Source organism: Engraulis encrasicolus, chromosome 7 (assembly GCF_034702125.1).
Source record: "Engraulis encrasicolus isolate BLACKSEA-1 chromosome 7, IST_EnEncr_1.0, whole genome shotgun sequence".
Classification (NCBI taxonomy): Eukaryota; Metazoa; Chordata; class Actinopteri; order Clupeiformes; family Engraulidae; genus Engraulis; species Engraulis encrasicolus.
The window spans coordinates 37,763,882-37,783,299 of NC_085863.1; the positions used below are offsets into that span (position 1 = coordinate 37,763,882).

The window sequence follows — 19,418 nt, forward strand, 5'->3', positions numbered from 1 at the left end:
TAAACTGAAATTTCACCAGCATTTGGCTGGTTGGCTGGTGTGAATTTCTGTAAGATCACATACAATGCTCCTTTGTCTGTGAGAATCACTGAACAGCTATGGGACAGGTAGCAGAGTGAGCGCTCAATCATATCCACAAAGTTTGTTACGAAATATCCTAACTTTCCACTAGGCTTATAAATGTTCCTTTGAGGTAAAAATAGAAACTCCAAATCAGTCTGGTAGGTAGAATGTATAAATAGGCCTTGTGTCTTTCTACGGATGACATGTTTCTTTTCTAGAAACTCACAACAACCTGTCCGACAATGTGTGTGAACTCCCTGAGCAGGGTGATGTAACTTTGTCAAGCGTGGCAGCATTGGTCATGTCATGTGGACTCTCTCGGGGTCGAGTGCGCGTGTATGTGTGTCTATGTGACACCGAGTGGTGTCGTCGTAAAGGGGGAGAGGAGACACTTTGGAATGCGGCCAGAGAGGGGTGTTGACTGATCGCTTATCTCCAATAGGGAGGCGGTAAGAAAAGGGACAACTCGCCCTGCAGACAAAAAACCCTACAGGCCCACATCTGAAAACAAGTTTGGTTACGCCTTTATAATGCAGACAAGACGGTCTGTCCACAAACAGACAGAGCCTGTGCCTGCATGGCACGCATAACAAACATAACAGGCATAGCTTCCACGGGCTGGAGCAACCGCGACCCCCTTGCGCAACCACAACAGGTGACACAGCCAATGGGGGAGAGAGAGAGAGAGAGAGAGAGAGCGCAGAGTCCCTCTTTCTCTCAATCTCAATCCACATGTATGCAGGAGGTTTTGCTGTGTATGGAAGGCACAACACCTCCACCCCAAATACCCCCCTCATGAGGGAAAGTCAGATGGTGCTTTGATCAGGATGTACAGCTGTCAGTGGGTATGGCCAACAGGCTAACAACCCAGACCTGGCACAGTAACCAGGGGATGCTTGCACTTCCTTTTAATAAATCTTTGACTAATGAATGCTATTATTTTTAGCATTTTGATAATGTGCATAATTTGTACATCAAGTGTTGCAAATGTAGCCTTTGAGGTAACAAAGTTGTGGATATTGGTTGCAACAACTTTTGGGGGTTTAGTGTGACAACCCAATTGAAAACAGTCATCAGTGCAAAAATGTATCCATGAAATTAAACACACGTGTTGCTTCATCAGCACTGGGCGTGCACATTTCACAACTTGCCAGTGAAACGCAGGTGTGGCTCATTGTGATGTACCTGTACGCACACCTGTGTGTTCATGGCCATAGTATCATCATGTTATTATCAGCAGCCGCATTCAACTGTTCCGTTTCTTTACTAAATCAAAACAGCACTTTCAACATTTAGGGACCGTTTATACAAGGAAGATCGCGAGGGAGAACGACAAAATATTTGATCAGAAGTGCCTTTCGTTTACCGGTGTACCCCACAATCGAGGCTTGACATAAAAATCTGAAGACTCCTTCCTGAGTGGTTGCATCTCCATGTGAACGGCAAAAAAGTAAAAACATGTCCCATACAGCTTCATGTCACACTTCTCCAGATTTTTTGCGTCCCACAACGACGAGATTACCATGTAAATGAAAGGCACTTCTGACAAAATATTTTGTTGTTTTCCCTTGCAATCGCCCTCATGTAAAAAGCATCGAAAACTTGAAGATGAGACTTCACTTTTGCGTCTTCTGTTTTGACCGTCCGTCACCATATAAACGTAACCCTAATTCCACAAACACAGACCAGTGATGAGCTACCTCTGCACTGGAGAGAAAGCCTAGCCTAATTGCAGTTTGATTATGTCCCCGTCCGTCTCCATGTTTCAGCGGGTGTCATCTTGGCAGTGGCCATGGCTGTTCCGCATTCATAGCGGGCCCTACTTTAGTGTGGGTGCCTTGTTTGTGTACCACTGAGTTAGATGAGGGCCACTCGCTTGCTTCCTTGATCCCTCTGCCAGAACTTGTTCTCAGGCACTGGCATGGTGTGTTGTGGACAAATATTCAAAATGAATGAATGTAATGAAAACTGTGCGGCCAATTACAAGGATACAAGGACTGCTTATTGGTCACATACATAGATCCCCTTCGGTGAAGCACGCAGGCCTATGTGGCGGGGATGCACTCAAGAATTCAGGTAGACATCAACTGATGCAGCCATGGCCTAATGAATAGAAAGTTGGTTTTAGGATCAGAGTTTCAAATCCCACCATAGCTGTAGGTAACGGCACCCTACTATATATTGCTATATATTGCTCCAGGGACTGCAGCCAATACCCTGTACCTAAATAAGTGTTAGCTGCTTTGGATAACAAATGGTGACGGGCTTTAACCACTGGAAGTACATTGAAGTACTTTAGCACTACTTTGCTTCAAGACTGAAGTACACCTTTTTGTAGCGTCACTGCTCTCGAGGATGAGGATTTTTTTGTGACAATTCTCAGTAAAACAGACTTGAGCTTAGTGTCCAAGTGTCGTCAGAAGAACTTCAAAAAGTGGCAAGGACCGAAAAAGGACAAGTCCAGGCCAGTAAAGGACACAGTGAGGAAGTCAGGATGCTGTGAGTGACAGACCCAAAATAATAATCATTGAGAGAGGTGGGAAAAAAGTGGTAAAGGGTGAACGAGCAAGAGAGGGGAAAAACCAAGTGAGTGAGTGTGCGCGAGAGACAGAGAGAGAGAGAGAGAGAGAGAGAGAGAGAGAGAGAGAGAGAGAGAGAGAGAGAGAGAGAGAGAGAGAGAGAGAGAGAGACTTTGACTGACTGTGAGTCAGTCGTCAGTCTGAGGAATGTACCTCATGTCTGTCATTATGTGTGCCATGTAATGAGGCCTCTTCCAGCAGCGGGGAGAACAGACCACAAGACAGGGGAAAAATACACACAGCTATGTGTGCTCTACAGCCTGAAAGTAATTCAACTGAAAAAACGGTTAGCAAGATATTGGTACCCTGCTGCGATGGTGCTGCAAAACCTTGCAGGGGCAGCAGACAGACAGACGGAACGTGCACGCTCCTTGTTACAGGATAAACACAATCACATGGTCATTAAAACAATGCTATACTGTGGCACTTTAAGACACACACAGACAAAAAAAACTTTCTTTAAAACTGGCTGCTCAGTCAGCTCCTTCTCTTTTAGTCTGTGGTTGGATATTAGACACCTGAAGTATTAAACAAAACTTGGGAGAGGGTTGTTGCTGCTGGGTTTTCCCTGGAGAACCAATTAAATGAAAAGCGGATAGCTAGGAGGAGAAATGTCCGGGAGCTATTCAAGCACTGGCTAAACTGGCTTTATGGGGAGCTGACTTACAAATGCCCCGGTGGAGACAATAGGCCTCCATCTAAGGGCCTATTGTAGGGCTACATGTGGAGAGGTATGGGGCTGGTTTCTCCCTTCAGTGTGTCCCATTTAAGCTTTACCCTAAAACACATGCCCACAGGACCGCCCAACCATACATCACAAATAAGGCCTCTTTTATGCATCAATGAGTTCGGACTAAAAAAAGTAGACAGAAGGCAAGATCACCTGTAACTGGAACTGCGATCCAATCACAAGTCACATGGCTGGAGTCAACACAATGATGAAACACCAGCAGTCACGCATCATCAACAAGTAAACATTCGATGTCTGACTTCAACTAGGTTAAGTGGTTGTTGGTGACACCAGATATCTCGAATTTAAAAAGGTTAAATATTTAACTTAAGCTATTAGGATCACTTTGGCCAGCCAAGCCACGTTGGTCACTGGGTCAAAACATTGGAAGGAGGTTTAGAGCTCCACTATTTTGTACAGATCCATATACACTTCATACACGGACAAACAGAAAGGCACTGTCTAGATAAGGCAGTGCCATTACACAATGTCCTAGCTACTTGTGAATTCTAATCACAGTTTTGAAACTTTTGAAATAGCCGGACGCCCTCCCTCCCTTACCATTACACAACCAGCAGATAGAGGGGGAAAGAGAGCGAGGAGGATTCCAGATGGATGATGTAGGAGTTAAAAGTGGGATACTTACCAGTTAATTCAACTTATTTCCTTTGAAGAATGGTAATATGGGCACCAAAAGAGTGAACCACCAACACCACTTGATAATGTAAGTTTCAGAAAGTTCGAAAAGTTGCAGGAAAAGCTCCCGAATGTTGCCCAAAGCTTAGCTTACCACCTGCCCAGATAATTGGCAAGCGGATAGCTGCTCTCGACGACGGAATAAAAAGTTAAGTCCAACCAGTCTTTTTGAGTTGCTCCATGTATCAGATATGAAGTGAAAACAACCCGACAAGGCTCGTCGAAGTGCACGACATATGATGTCTAAACTTTTAGACAAACTAAAAGTCTTCAACAGCCGATGAAAATGGAAAGAACAGATTTTCCGTTCAACGCCTGGTCACCAAGACAAAATTCCGACCGGACCAAGTCCCAAAAATCTTTCCTTTCGACAGACTGTCCAAAAAGCTTGTCCAGAAAAGTGGAGTCGAGGTAACTATCGAAACATGTGACGGGATTGCAGCAAAATAATTTCACAACTTAAAACGAATAACTCATAAATAAATCCAAAGAACGAGGTGATACATAAAAGTTGCCGCTGCCCGCAGCCTCGCGTGCGGCCCCGTCACCCTTCTTCCCCTCTAGGCTCCACCTCTTGACTCACGCTCACAGAAGCAGCACTGCCCTATCCGTAGTTCTACATGACGTCGCTTTCGATAAGCTTGTCTCACTTGATGCGTTTTAAGATCATGAGTTTTTGGCATTCCAAACACGGGATTAACTTGAACGTGTGATGTGTAGGCCAACGATAGAACAAGTTACATAATGTAATTTCTGGTGAATAGGCCTCAGACTACACTTCAGTAGACAAAAGACACTACCCCACAAAGACCCCATGACCTGTTTTGTTAGGATGTGAAGAAGAACATTGGAGGCCTCACAAAGACATTGTTACTTATTAGAGCGCTGACCAAAATGAAAGACAAGGCAAGAAAGCCAGAGGTTCACAACCTTTTCCTTGGGGCCCACTTCAAATTTTCACAAATGTTCAGGGCCCACTTCGGGCCCAATGAACAAAATATCTCAAATAAATAGTCACCAACAACACAACAATTTTGATCTAGATTTTGAGGCCCGCTATTTAGAATTTCAGGGCCCACTTGGAATACCTTCGCGGCCCACCAGTAGGCCCCGGCACACAGATTAGGAATCACTGACTTAGGCTATTCACACATAACTAGGCCCAAATGTCTGTGAATATCTGATGTATCCATGCCATGTAATATTACATAGAAGTCTGTGTGACTTACTCTTACCATCTGTAACCCTCCAGTTCCTTCACATTTCCCAATGAAAGTAGTATGACGGGTAATACCAGGCTGGATAAGTCATCACTGCACCAAAAGAAGAATGTACTGTATGTATGTACACACACCACTGTAAACTAGGAGAACGCACTTCGATGTCAGGTCTCTTATCCCAACGGTGCCTGGAGAAAAACAACGAAACTTGGTGAAACAAAAGAGGGTGTGTAACACTGCACTGAGGTCCAATAGGCGGCAAGCCAACTCAGTAGTGTTTCTGATTGCCAGCACTGTGGTCACTCATTAATTAGAGATCCTTCATTTAAAATCACCAATTTTGCTGGTCATGCCAGGCCATTATATTAGCATCAAATGGGGAAACAGATGGTGGATAAATACATGTCCATGTCTACAGTGGTTTATGACTTGTGACTGGACTTCCTGATGTCCTATTATTATTATCCTGATCATTGGTATGTGTTGATATGTTATCCTGATGTGTATTATTGGTATGTGATGGGAGGGTCCCAGTAGTCCGATAGCCTGTAAGTCCTCAATAAACCATAGAGGAGCATAACAAGAATCCCATTGCTCCGACATGCCATGAGTCAGACAGATGGGCACGATGCTCAGGCCTCTGGGGAACAGCACATCTTTTCAGTCAAAAAATACACATGCGAAAACATGTCTTACAAAATTATAACACTAAAATATTTGTATACTGACAGAACATACGTTTACTGACGGCTAGAGTTAGGAATTGTTTTGGTTTGGGCATAGTTTTAACGTGTGTCAGAATAATGGGATGTTGGACTAATGGGTCTCTTTTTAAAAGACTGATACATACAGTACTCAGCGGTGTTGGACTAATAGGATGTCGGACTCATGGGCTGTCAGACCAATGACATGGGACAGTGCTGGGGGTGGGGATTATACACCATACACTAACTCAGACTGCACTTACCAAAAGACAGCATGCTTACCTTTACATTCTTGTCACAGCAGGGTATGAATAGGAGCCCTCCTGTTATAAAAAAGTTGAAAGCAATTACTATAACAAATGGGGTAAGACAGGGTGGCATCTTATCCCCTGTTCTATTCAATGTATATATGGATGAGCTATCCAGTAATCTTAAGCAGTGTAAAACTGGGTGTATGGTGGGTGACAAGGTAATTAATCATCTCATTTATGCTGATGATCTTGTTATCATGTCCCCATATAGTGCTGGGCTTCAGCAATTGCTTAATGTGTGCTCCAGTTATGGACTCCTATTTGACATCAAGTTTAATCATAAAAAAAGTGTGATTTTAATTGTGAGAACTAAGGAGGACCAAAAACAAAACTTCCCCTCGTTTTTTCTGTCTAACAGCTCTCTTGATGTAGTGTGTAAAGTGCGGTACCTGGGTCATATCATTACTGATGACCTGTGTGATGATGATGATATCCAGCGTCAGTGTCGTAAATTAAGTTATATGCACAGGCCAATATGTTGGCACGCAGGTTCCATATGTGCACAGATGATGTCAAGGTTAATCTCTTTAGAGCCTACTGCACACCTTTTTACACAGCACACTTATGGTGTAAATACCATACAGCTAAGCTGAAGAAGCTGCAAGTGGCATACAATGATGCGTTTAGGATTCTCCTTCAGTTCCCAAGATGGACGAGCGCAAGCACTTTATTTGTCAATTGTAGTGTCCCCACTTTTCATGCACTGCTGAGAAATTTTATGCATAGATTTATGGGTAGACTTGCTGGATCAAGCAATGGTATAATATCTACTCTTTATGATACCAGGCAGAGTGATACAAGGTACTTCTCTGAATTGTGGCAGCACTGGTATAGATGTTTATATGTTTTCAAATGAACTGGTGCTTTGTGATGTACCTGTCTGTTTTTGTATGTGTTTTTTATGTCTTTTTATGTATCTTATATGGAACTTTTTGAGTCTGTAATAAAGTTTTCAATTCAATTCAATTCAATTCAATATAAAGCAGTCATAATTGTATTACGCTCACTAATGTCTTCTGCTAAGTCCAGTCATTACTTTTCTTTGTTTGAGACTTGTAAAAGTTTTTGACCCTCTGATGATGACGATTTACATGTCAGGTGAAGGAAAAAACTTTAAAACAAAAGAAAACTAATGGCTAGATAACAGTCATGTCTGATGAGGTACAGTAGCAAAATAATTCAGAGACTGTCATGGAATCTTGCTGTGGCTGTACTCTTTGCAAAGCACATATCATGTCTGGGTGGCAAATTAAAGCCAGACCAAGTCATGACTTCAGTTTGCACTAACGTAATATTGCCATTAAGGGGTAGCAATACCCGGCATCACAGGATCTTTAAAGGGACACTGTGTGAGATTTTTAGTTGTTTATTTCCAGAATTCATGCTGCCCATTCACTAATGTTGCCTTTTTCATGAATACTTACCACCACCATCAAATTCTAAGTATTCATTATGACTGGAAAAATTGCACTTTTCATACATGAAAAGGGGGATCTTCTCCATGGTCCGCCATTTTGAATTTCCAGAAATAGCCATTTTTAGCTGCAAAAATGACTGTATTTGGACCATACTAGAAAATATTTGTTTATTCAGTAAACGTTCATGTAAAGATCAAATTTGGCAATAGGCAGCCCAGTTTCAATGAGCAGCATAGTTGCAGTACCTTTTCTGACCATTTCCTGCACAGTAGCCTACAGTGTACACCAGTGGTTCCCAACCTTTTTTTTCAGGGACCCATATTTTTACCATTGTAAGCTATGGTGAACCAATTGCACGAGCGGCCGCAAGAGAGGGAGTAACTTGATACTTATTAATTATCATTTTATTCCTGAACTGTTTAATGTATCACTTACATTGTGTTGCTTTTACATTAGTTTAAATGCTTTGTCATTTATTCAAAATGGGCTAAATATGGTATTAAAATTAAAACCCCTGAAACTCAAGAGGGCTTCGCGACCCACTGTGGATCTTTGGCGACCCATAGGTTGGGAACCACTGGCCTACACTGTGTAGGATGGTGGCCACAGAAGGCATAGCAACTATGATGCTCACAGGAACTGTGCTGCCTATTGCCAAATGTGATCTTTTCTTGAATATGTACAAAGTAATAAACTAATATTTACTAGTATGACCAAAGTAAATAAAATTTTGCAGCTATAAATGTCTATTTCTGAACATTCAAAATTACGCACATGAAGAAGACCCCCCTTTTCAAGTATTTCCTCAGTCATAATAAATATTTAGAATTTGATGGTGGTAGTAAGTATTCAGGTAAAAGCATGAATTCTGGAAATAAACTACTAAAAATGTACACCGTAGAAGTACACATTTAATAGTTTAAGTACATATGAGCAGCACAGTAATGTTTCATTAGCATGTACCTTACTGTCTATGTCGCCTACTGCAGCATATATTTGGTATAAGTACAAACTTCCGAGGATACTGATGTGCTGTTGATCTACACAGGTATGTGCATCTTTAAAAATAAAAATAAAAAATAATAAAAAAGTAATGAAATAAAGATTTTACATAAAGCGTTAGAGACATCAGGGAACTCACCTCAAAATAATGGTGTACCGGTAATCACCTTTCTCAAGACAGGTTAAGATGTATTTGTTTTGTTACATGTGGGATTGCTCTATAGATTTGTATGGGCTAATGTATTCACACTGTTATTAATACATGGTAATACTGTATACATATTAATACAAGGTTCAGTTGTTGGTTTGCAGTGGCTTAGGTAGCTACTAGACTATTTTCAGGTAGGCAAGATTTTGTGTGACTTTTTTGTGACTTTGACATTACAATACTGTAGACAAGCTGAAACATTTCAAGAGTTCCAATGTTGATATTTTCCCCCTCATTATTGTCACGCGACAATAATAAATTGTATTCCATAAAATTACCACGCGAGGGCACTTGGGATTACAGCTAGCAACTACTGTTTGAGCTATTAGCATCCTGCTGTCAGTGAGAATACGATTCTTCACACAGTTTACCTTACCTAAGGTACATGCTGTCTCATCCTTACTTACAATAGTGCTTATATACTTTTACATGCTGTGGCCAGAACAACTTATGTGGAAAGAGAGCCTTTTGCATTGAATAATACCGTGAACCAAGGAAAAACTGTGACAGCTAGCCGCGCTTAAATTAGCAGTCAGTTGATGGCGTTAACAATACTATTAGACACTTTAACAAGATGTAGTACTAATCTGCGATTCATTTTGTATTACATGAATTATTTTACCTGCTCAAATGCACTGTAACCTCACCTGATAATGCGAATATATTCCCTTTTCCCCCAGAAGATTTTTGTCGTAATTCGAGCAACATCTCTACCTGCTATCGGAATGGATCTCTCAAATGAGGACGATGCGTTTCTGCCTTTTGCCAGGTGAGTCTAATAGAAAAACCACATAGTTCTAATAGCCTAGCACATTTTCCTGTGTATATCTTTACAAAAGTACACCTCTTTGGTAGCAGCGGCGTGGGATCATCTGACCAGGGTTTCCTGCATGCAAATGGTGGCTACTTTGTTACAGTTACAAGTTTGCTACTTCACTAGTTACTTGTATCTCTCCCCCCTTGGGACGCTGCAACAGAGTATCCTAGCCTGGTTCTCACGGACGGTGCGTGTATGTAGCTCTAGAGCCCCCTGGTGGAGAGATTCACTAACTTCACAAACTTAAAGTGTTTATGAAACGAAAACAAAGTAAAGGAATTTGACCATTTCCAGGACAGATTCTGAAAGTTCTAAGCCTTGTGAATAACATGGGATATTGTCTGGGTGATATTTTGTCCTAAAAGTCATGTTAAAACGTTCCCAAAAAGTGTTTTTTTGGTGACATGCAAATTTTATGCAAATTATATGCGTGACATAGAAGGGGTGAGTTCACTCCATTCCACCTTGTTCAGATCAATGGCGGCTAGTACCAAAACAAAGCGCAGTGTCAAGCAGTGTGTTGCTGGAGGGCCGAACGGTGCCAGCTGCAAAAATGGCTACTTGACAGAAGGAATATCTTTGCACAAGTTCCCTTCTGTGAAGAATGATGGAACTGTGGCCGACAAGGAGAAGGCTAAATCAAGCTAGGGCTCTGTGGATCCAATGCGTGGTTTTGAAGCAAGCTCTTGGTCACTGTTGTGCTCGGCACATTTCCACCCCTTGTGCTTCACCACAAATGTGACAGGTGAGTGCACTGCTTTGCTTTAGGCTGCTCGTTTTACCTTGTCCATCTGCTTTGTATGTTGTTTTCAGGAAAGGGTAATGCACATTACATGCCAAACCGATGCGAATGCTCTCGGAATATGCACTTTTTATTAATTGCCATTCAACTGGTCAATAAATTGGTTTTGGGAGGATATCCGCACATCAGCATGGTGCTCTCGGTCGAGGACAGCCAACTCACAGATTGGGCTACTCAGGGCTTTTTCTGAACGGGGAAATAGGGGTGCTCCACCCTCATACCTCCGTGGATGCAGCCTCATACTTTTATATTTATATACATATATATTTGAGCGCCCCTAATAAATTTCTCATTCATTGGGGGGAACACCCCCCTTCACCCCCTGTAACCTGCCATGATGCTCCCTCATGCCAAAAAATCCTAGAAAAAGTCCTGCTACTGCTTAGCGAATAAACAGAGATGCACATAGCGTAGGCCTACTTTGAAGCGTTGATTGTTTGTTTTTAGTATTGTGGTGCACGTGTGGCTGACGTTTGGACACACCTCGTCCTCAGAGTCCGGCTGAGGGACACGCGACACCTGTGACTTTGAGCACAAAAAATAATAATAATGATAAACGCTAAAAATATGCTGAGGACTCAGGCTATATAGGGCGTTTTTCCAACAGCCTAATACCTCAGTTTTTTCTCTAGTTGATGATATTTTTGCATGTAGCCTACATGCATTTCAATCACACTATATCGCGCAATTGAATCAAAATGCCCCCCATTTGTCAACAAATACACACGCCATGTCATCTGTGGGTCATGGCAAAGCGCCCTTAGCAACCGTAACCATAAACAAAACGAACTGTCAGGCTATGTCAACAATCGTCACTTCGCCTGTCAGACATGTCACTTTCTGCAGATGTATCAGTGCCTCTGAAATAGATGTGTGCTGCTGTTTTTTTTTCTCATGAGGTTGGATGTGTGGTTTTTCGACACGCTGATGTTTGTATCAGAATTTTGGTTCCTTTATAAGATGTGGGTCCATCAAATGTGTGTTGTTTTCTCAGATCGCCATACTAGCAAACCAGGGACTCCCCTCTATGATGTCACAGCCCAGCTCATTAGTCACACCAAATTTCACAGAATTCACACTTTGAGTTGCCATTTTCACAAGTTCCTCCAGGATGATTGGGTTCAAAGTCTCATCGATGCTATCAGAAAAAACAAGGCTTTAATGGGAATGACTGTTTGTTTTCGTTTCATAAACACTTTAAGTGTACACAAACGCACCCTCTGACAACCAGGCTAAGAGTATCCTAAAATCAATGGCAATTTCTACCTGGAGGTCTGCAGCAACAGTCTTTTTAATGCCTGTGTCAGCATCTTTAATCAATATTTGATAGTTAACATTTTGTATTTGACTGTTGTTGACAGTTTTATTGTTGATTTTTATTTATTTTTTTACTGCTGAAACATTATCCACACGATGGCCATTTCAGTTAAAATAGAAATCACAGGAGTTTCACTTTCAAAGGTAATCAAACAGCAACTTTGCACACTCAAATGACTTCAGGAGAATGGAAAGGTAGCTGCTGTTGTACTCCCCGCATGTATAATTACAATGGGAGGGTTAAAGATCAGTTAGCCTGTCAAGAACAGATACAATCTCCAGGCTTGCTGCCGTTGTTGCAGTACGTTGGAATCTTGACTTTTGTAATTATGCAGTAGAGAAAGTCTCCAAGTGGAAGAAGTTTTGGAGAAAAGCTGTCAGCATATGAGGACACAATGCTATACAGCAGTGGTTCTTAACCTGGGGTGCGGGCACCACCTGGGGGTGCGCCAGAGATTTCAGGGGGTGCACGGAATTGTGTTTGTGTTGAGGTTGTGACCAAAATTCTGTTAGCAAACATTATCATTAGGCCAAATCAAACCCAAATTTAAACCGATCTTGGTCACCATGTCAAGTCATTAAGGTATTGATTAATGTCTCAAGCAAGAATCATTGTAATAAATCACTTAAATCATTTTTTAGGGCGTATAGAAGTGTAGAAGTTTGGGCTAGGGGTGCGCGGCTTGTCTTAGTCACAGGTATGGGGGTGCGTGAAGAAAAAAAGGTTAAGAACCACTGCTATACAGTACAGAGCTGCAGTGGAATATGGGATTCTGAAGCTGGGGGACGGACCAGAGGGCAGGAGACACACCGACTTTTTTGAAGTGAAAGCGCCATTGCCACAGAAGCACACAGAGTAATAACATTGCATTCAAGCCTCACACACAAGACTGACTTTCTAGCGGTTGGGAAACAGTATATGACTTTATTGACTCATTCACATGCTGCACTAAGGTGTAGGTGATTTTGTTTGACATACATGCATGTTGACCGGTGCTCATGTGGCCAGAGGGTCAACAGCTGATATCAAAGGCCAAAGTCAGGTACACCAGTTATGCAGAGACATCAACAGTATTTTCTATGCAGCCCAGGTGGTGAGTAGACAGAGATGTGCAGAATTGTCTCGCCGTGTTGAAAGGAGCTATGCACAATGCACTGACTGTGCTTTGTGAGTAGACAGGCCTCTCGCCATAGTCTGCTTCTCTGGGTTGCTTTTGCATTGTGCTTCTGAGTTTTTGCCCCCAATACTGTTTCTGGATACATCCCCAAAAGAAGGTAGGTTCTTTGAATTGTGTGTTGTTTTTTTTGGCAACCAGCCTAGAGGGTGAGACGGGATGGAGGAATCACCCCCATGGGGACCATAGAGAGGAAGCAAACACCTTGTTGGAGTGCAGACGGCCAGTTAGTGAGTGGAATGCTAAGTGATACAGGACTAGACAGGATGTGAATACCCAGACACAGACCCACATTACTGGGCATAACAAGTAGGTGTGGTGGGTGGAGAAAGTAGTTAGGAGTCAGGACCTAGAAGGTAGCCGGGACTGCAGACCAAAGACATCGCCCTGGAGCATCTCAATGGAGCAGAATTCTGATCTCTGGGTAAAAACAACATCAACAGCAAACACTTTGGGGGAGAACTGAGAAGTTGGGCAGCTAGATCAGAGGTTCCCAACCTTTTCAAACTTGGGGCCCACTTGAAATTCTCCCAAATGTTCGAGGCCCACCTCGGATCCAATAAACAACACAACTCAAATAAATAGTCAACATTTGTACAAAATGATTTCATGGCCCACTTGGAATATTTTCAAGGTTCACCAGTGGACCCCAGCCCACAGTTTGAGGATCATTGATATAGATAGTCTGGCTGGCCTGCATACACAGCTTCCCAAGTTCAGGTGATGGTGTCTGTGTGCATGGTCTGAAAAACATGTGAAACATAGTGAAAAACACGTTGTCTATGTGGTGACTTTTCCTGGTATTGGGATTATTTTGTGCATCAGTTTATGTCGTGTGTGTGTGTGTGTGTGTGTGTGTGTGTGTGTGTGTGTGTGTGTGTGTGTGTGTGTGTGTGTGTGTGTGTGTGTGTGTGTGTGTGTGTGTGCGTGTGCGTATGCACGTGTGTGCATGTGTGTGTATGTGTTTGTATGTGTGCCCTTGCCCTACAGGAAATCAAAGGAGGTCCAGCGGACATCTGAGGAGGAAAGCATGCCAGAGTGGCAGACCTTCGAGGAGCCCAGTGTCTTCCCTAGGTACAGTGAGGAGTTCTGGGACAGGATAGTGCATCAGCCCAGGTCAGTAGTTCACAAAGTACTAATGATCCATGTGAAAAGTCGTCTATGGGGAGATTTCTACAAAATTAACCGATTTAGATGTGATATATTTGGTTTAAGATATTTGTATCATTAAGGATTAACATTACACATTAACATTAACAACATGTTCTTTGAAATAAGACAGGCCTGTAGTAGGCCTAAATATATATAAAACATAAGGGATTGCATCTGAATTTACTGTGTCTAAAACTTGTATCGTGAGCAAGTCCATCAATTCACGGTATCAAGCTCAGGGTACCTCAGTCATGGAGGAGTATGGGGGAGAGCACTTGTTAATTACTCCTCCCACCAATTTGGAGGGTCAGGAATCAAATGGGAAACCTTTGAGCTACAAGTCTGACGCCCTAACCACTTACCCATGACTGGCCATATAGCCCTAACTGATATTCCAAGTCAATGAGTTATGGCAAATAGACACTTGTTGTGAAGAGTGTGTGGTGCATACAGTACATTCAAAAGGCAGCTTCAGGATGAAAAGAAATGTACAAATGAAACTGGAAAGTGGAATGTCCTTACAGTGAACATTTTCAACTTGTAATCGAATGAAGAGTGCAAGCTCAAAAACGTTCACTTAGGGTGAATGAAAACAGATCAAGAACAAGTGTGCAGACATTACACTTTATTTTATATACGTGTGTAGTTACCTATTCACATATTATATGGTAATAAATACTAAATGCCTTTTTCTGTTCACCTTTAGTGATGAGAGTCCACAATTCAGCTATTTCACATCCCCCGGAGAACTTGTAAGTGTGTCTCTCACAGATTTATAGTGATATTTCCAGTTATGAACCATTTCATCAGTATTATTACCCACTTACACAGCTAATTTGGTAAGAAGTGAGATGATTAATTTATTAAAAAAAATAAAATAAAAAGGAAGCATACAATGAGCGGAGGAATGAAGCAATTAAGTGGTGCTGGAATCTTTTTTGTACAGTGCATTAGTGTAACATAAAGCACAGTCTACATTATGTATGTATGGCACCTGATCACGTGTTTAAAGCTGAACCAAAATGAAATAGGTAATGCATCCTGCTTGCGTTTCATTTCACACAGTGTATCGAAATACTATGCTTGCAACGTTGCTTTTTAGTATAACATCATTATCCATTTTACTGCATTATTATTACTATTTCAAAATGATTATTATGTGACTGTGTATGTCCCAAGTCTTCCCCTTCAGTTAACACAGTGTATTGAAATGTTACGTTGTGAATGTCCTGTGTTTCCCAATGTCATACAACACATTTTACATTATAAGTATACTGCACATGACATTAGAAGTGGGCGGGGCCTACAGTATTCACTCTTTGATGAAAACCCTCAGCATAACAACATTCCTATGACAATGCCGAGACTCTTAAGTCACCGATTAACCCATGTTGTCCTAAGCCCTTTTTGGGAAAGGGTGCCCTCTAACCTATTGAATCCTAAATAGCTCAGCCTCCGAAGCACACACAAACATGAAATGAAAGGCATTTAAAAGCTAGGACCCTTGAATGTGTTCGTTCAGCTCTAACCTACCCACATTTTTAATAAAACAGCTCAAATCTCAAGAACCTGAATGCAGCGTATATGTGTTTCCAGGACACAATAGGTTAAGACTAGGTCATTACCATTTTGGTGACAATAAGGTTATAACAGAGGCTCTGCGCTAAGGGGCTATTAGTGTATTGAATGTTTTATTTCAGTTTTCAATTTTAATTCAGAATTAATCATTCAGAATTAACTACTTCCATCAAGTTTACATTGCACTTTCATTTAACTCCTAATTGTGAAGTGTTTACACAAGGATTTACATGAGGTTTTCAAAGGATTAAGTTTTATTCAGAATTAAATTGAGCTCATTCTGAATTAGATGTCTTATGTAAACTAGATCAATGTGTGTGTGTCCCATAGTCGGAGGCGTGGGGGCCCCCATCAAAGCGGCGGCGTGCTGAGGCTCTGGGCTTTGGGGCCCAGCAGCTGCCCTCCCCAGAGGAGCTGTTGGGGCGTCGGCCCAGGGTAAAGCGGAGCGCTGAGGTGGAGAGAACAGCAGCCATCCAGCCCCGAGTGGCCGCCGTGCTCAACCACATCGGAGATCTCAAGAGGAGACAGGGATCCGTTGAACTGTAAGGAGAATTGTAAGGAGGGTTAGTGTTTGAATCACAAGATGATTCTCAGTGGTTCGTGAGTAGACTAAAGGTAGAGTAGAGTGTGTTACTTTATTGGTCTCAAGGAAATGAAGGTGTCTAGTTGTTTGGTCAGTTTCTTAGGGAATAGAAGATTTCAATGCACCCCCTCCAAATGAATTTCAGTATGCAACTTCAGCTTCTACTGAAGGTGTCTTGTAACCTGAACATAACCTGTAACCCGCACATAGCACTTGATCAAACATATTGCACACATCTGCATACATACAGACATAATTGTATATGCCTACTGTAGGGAGAGCGGGGGCTTGCTGCTTGAAGCACAAGATTATTTTCAATGATTTGGGGTCAGACTGTAACTATATTGAGCCACCATACCTGCACTGTTGGAAATTATTGTTTTACTGCACTGTCATGTGTCTGAAATTTGTAACCATCTGGCCAACTGATTCATTATGTAAAACTGCTGCTTTGCATTTTGCATGGTGTCACACTCCCCCATGTGGTGGTTTTGTGTAACTGCTGGTTAAATAAAAAAACAAACCAGCAATGTCTTTTTTTGAACGGAAGGGGGAGGCATATGGTACAATTTCTCTGCCATATTCATTCACTTATGCAACGTTGGGGCATATGCCGTATGATAATCCATATCATCAGCATTGAGATGAAGTGTGAGAAAACACTTTTCTCTTTGAATGAGGTTAATCTGTCTAATCCTCAGCCTCAAAAAGGATACCTGGTTCAGCCAAAGCAACGACTTTGAGCAAACCCACAACAACACAGCGTGGGGCAAAGCCCTGACAGAGGTGGGAGCTGAGCAACTCCTGGAGCCCATTTTCAGAGACGAGCTGAAGGACACACCGATGGAGTCAGAGGGTGACACACAGACACATTCAGCGGCTGCACTCAACACCCCCATGGTAAATATATCGAATGAAAAAGGAAGACCTCGAGCACAATGCAGCATAAACTCTAACTTTTTTTTATTATGAAAGCGACTTACACCAAATAAAAAAAGAAAGTCTAAGCTGCAGTGTGCTCCAGTTACCCCTTTTCATTGTTTGTTTGGTTACTAAAATGTAAAATAGGATTTGTACTACTTACACAATTGTGTTTTGCTACACCCTGCATTAAATTAGATTAGATTCATCTTTATTGTCCCATAGGGATATGCATTTTCACCTCAAAAACAGTCAATGCCTCCAAGCAGCAAGGGGCACATGCATGTCCACATACAGTACATACATACATACAGTACAAACATACATACATACATACATACATACATACATACATACATACATACATACATACATACATACATACATACATACATACATACATACATGCATACATCCATACACATACATACGCACATATACCATACAGAAACACACATACTCCTCACCTTTGTATACACCCCGTATATGCACCCATTTACCCAGCTATGCCACCATTCACACACCATACACACAAAGAACCTTACGAAGCACACAAATCTGGCAACCCAAATCTGATCCTGTAAAAACCCAGTACTCTCTGTTTTATTTTCCTGTAGCCTGGATTTGCTGGAAGCGATCAAATGCGGAGCCTTGCGCCAGGTGAAAATCCCATGATGGCTTTCGTGCTGGCGTCCGTCGACCGGCAGCCCCAGCCCCAGACAGCCTGGCAAGGCCCCAGCCTGCCGCAGGAGCAGTTCTGGGGATTTGGGCGAAGAACCGAGGAGTGAAAAATTGTAATTTCTCACATCAATACTGCTCCTTTGTTTTCTAGCAGGCAGGTGAAAGCCATCCCCCAAGTCATTTCATTCTTTTCAGGATTTGGGTTGTATTCAGCGCCAGTAAATATACTCTATACTAGTACTAAGCTATAATTGTACATAGATAAAGCAGTAGTATCAGTATATGACATTGCTATTTAAATGTAATTTATTCACCCATGTAATACATTGCCATTGATAATTTATGATATATAATTTATTAACTACATTTTAAATATGCCTTGTTATGGACATGTAAAAATGTATACTGCTAGTTTGCACAACTGCCATCCAATATAAGTCTGTGACACTGACATTTACTTAGCAGATAACATATTTTTCCATCCACAGCAATAAATTGTGGGCTTTGAAGATAGATAATAAAAATGTTGGTGAAATGTCACTTGAAGCAACTGGTCTTATTTGGACTACCGTTGAAGGCGTTGCAGGTGCAAATAACATTTAGACAACACCTGAGACAAAAAGCTGCCGTGCCTTATCGGTCATTTTCTGAAGTGTAAGAGGATGGCAAATGAAATGCAAAATCAAAACCGTCATCTCTATGGTCAAGTGTGTACAGTCAAAAGCAATGTGCAATGTTTCAGATACACTGCCAGGCTTCCTGTGATAGTGGGTATAGTGTCTGATAAACCAAAACAATGCTCAAGTTTGTGTTTGTATTTGTAAAGTTCCAGCCTGTGCTTTTCACACTTCCTACAAGCACTTCCCACAGTACAGGCAGTCCTTTATTGTTTTGATGTGGACTAAGCTGGGCCTCAGGTCACCAGAGCGGTGTGTGCGCTTCAAGTGGCCAATTGAATTGGCCTCCAGCTGCGAGCGGCGTCTACTGTGCTTACTTGTTTGTGGTGGGTCACCTTGCCTGTGCATCCGCTCCGCTGCCTGCCTTCAGCAGCAGCACCGCTCCTCAACGCCCTGGGTCCGCTGCACTGCTCTGCACACAGTCAACTTTATAGTGTTAATTCAACATTCGGAGAGTAGGACAGACACTAGGAGTGTTACGTCTGACTCTCTAAGTGTTGAAATGACACTGCAAATTTTACTGTGTGCAGCCTACCTGGCCATTTGGCAGGCGGCTGAGATGTCGGGCCAGGGAGGCATTAGCGCTCAGCGGGAGACCCTGGGAAGGTGAGTGGACTTTGAAGCACCTACCCACACAGTGCCTCCCCCAGTCCGATGGCACCCTGCTGACAGGCTATAGGCAGCGCATTGATGAGGTAGTGAGTTCCCATCCTATCAGTTGGGGCCCATGCAACTGACCTGACTGTGCTACCGACCCACGCCCACCACACATCACCCCCCCTTT

The 19,418-nt window shown here is 42.3% G+C and overlaps 2 protein-coding genes across 3 annotated transcripts in view; one reads left to right on the forward strand and one right to left on the reverse strand.

Moving 5' to 3' along the window:
• Nucleotides 1–4,645, reverse strand: part of kif1ca (kinesin family member 1C, a) — a 36,608-nt gene extending 31,963 nt beyond the window's left edge. The window contains exon 1 of the mRNA XM_063203441.1: nt 4,019–4,645. The gene's annotated coding sequence lies outside the window, so the exon portion shown is untranslated. The remainder of the gene's footprint in view (nt 1–4,018) is intronic.
• A 4,553-nt stretch (nt 4,646–9,198) lies between these two features.
• LOC134452159 (uncharacterized) lies at nt 9,199–18,497 on the forward strand. 2 transcript variants are annotated; one of them, XM_063202516.1, is made up of 7 exons: nt 9,199–9,312; nt 9,615–9,700; nt 14,033–14,158; nt 14,901–14,946; nt 16,103–16,314; nt 17,057–17,255; nt 17,894–18,497. In XM_063202516.1, the coding sequence occupies exons 2-7, from the start codon at nt 9,657–9,659 to the stop codon at nt 18,062–18,064; spliced, it is 798 nt and encodes a 265-aa protein (XP_063058586.1). In that variant the 5' UTR covers nt 9,199–9,312; nt 9,615–9,656; the 3' UTR covers nt 18,065–18,497. The 2 variants fall into 2 exon arrangements, with proteins under 2 accessions (XP_063058586.1, XP_063058587.1); XM_063202517.1 differs by having other exon boundaries at nt 9,205–9,312; nt 9,612–9,700.
• The last annotated feature ends 921 nt before the right edge of the window (nt 18,498–19,418 follow it).

Bases quoted from the DNA above. Each gene is read 5' to 3' on its own strand.
- LOC134452159 (XM_063202516.1), top strand. From the start codon at position 9,657: ATGGATCTCTCAAATGAGGACGATGCGTTTCTGCCTTTTGCCAG. The intron at 14,947-16,102 runs GTAAGTGTGTCT...TGTGTCCCATAG, and splicing joins TCACATCCCCCGGAGAACTT to TCGGAGGCGTGGGGGCCCCC. The intron at 16,315-17,056 runs GTAAGGAGAATT...TCTAATCCTCAG, and splicing joins AGACAGGGATCCGTTGAACT to CCTCAAAAAGGATACCTGGT.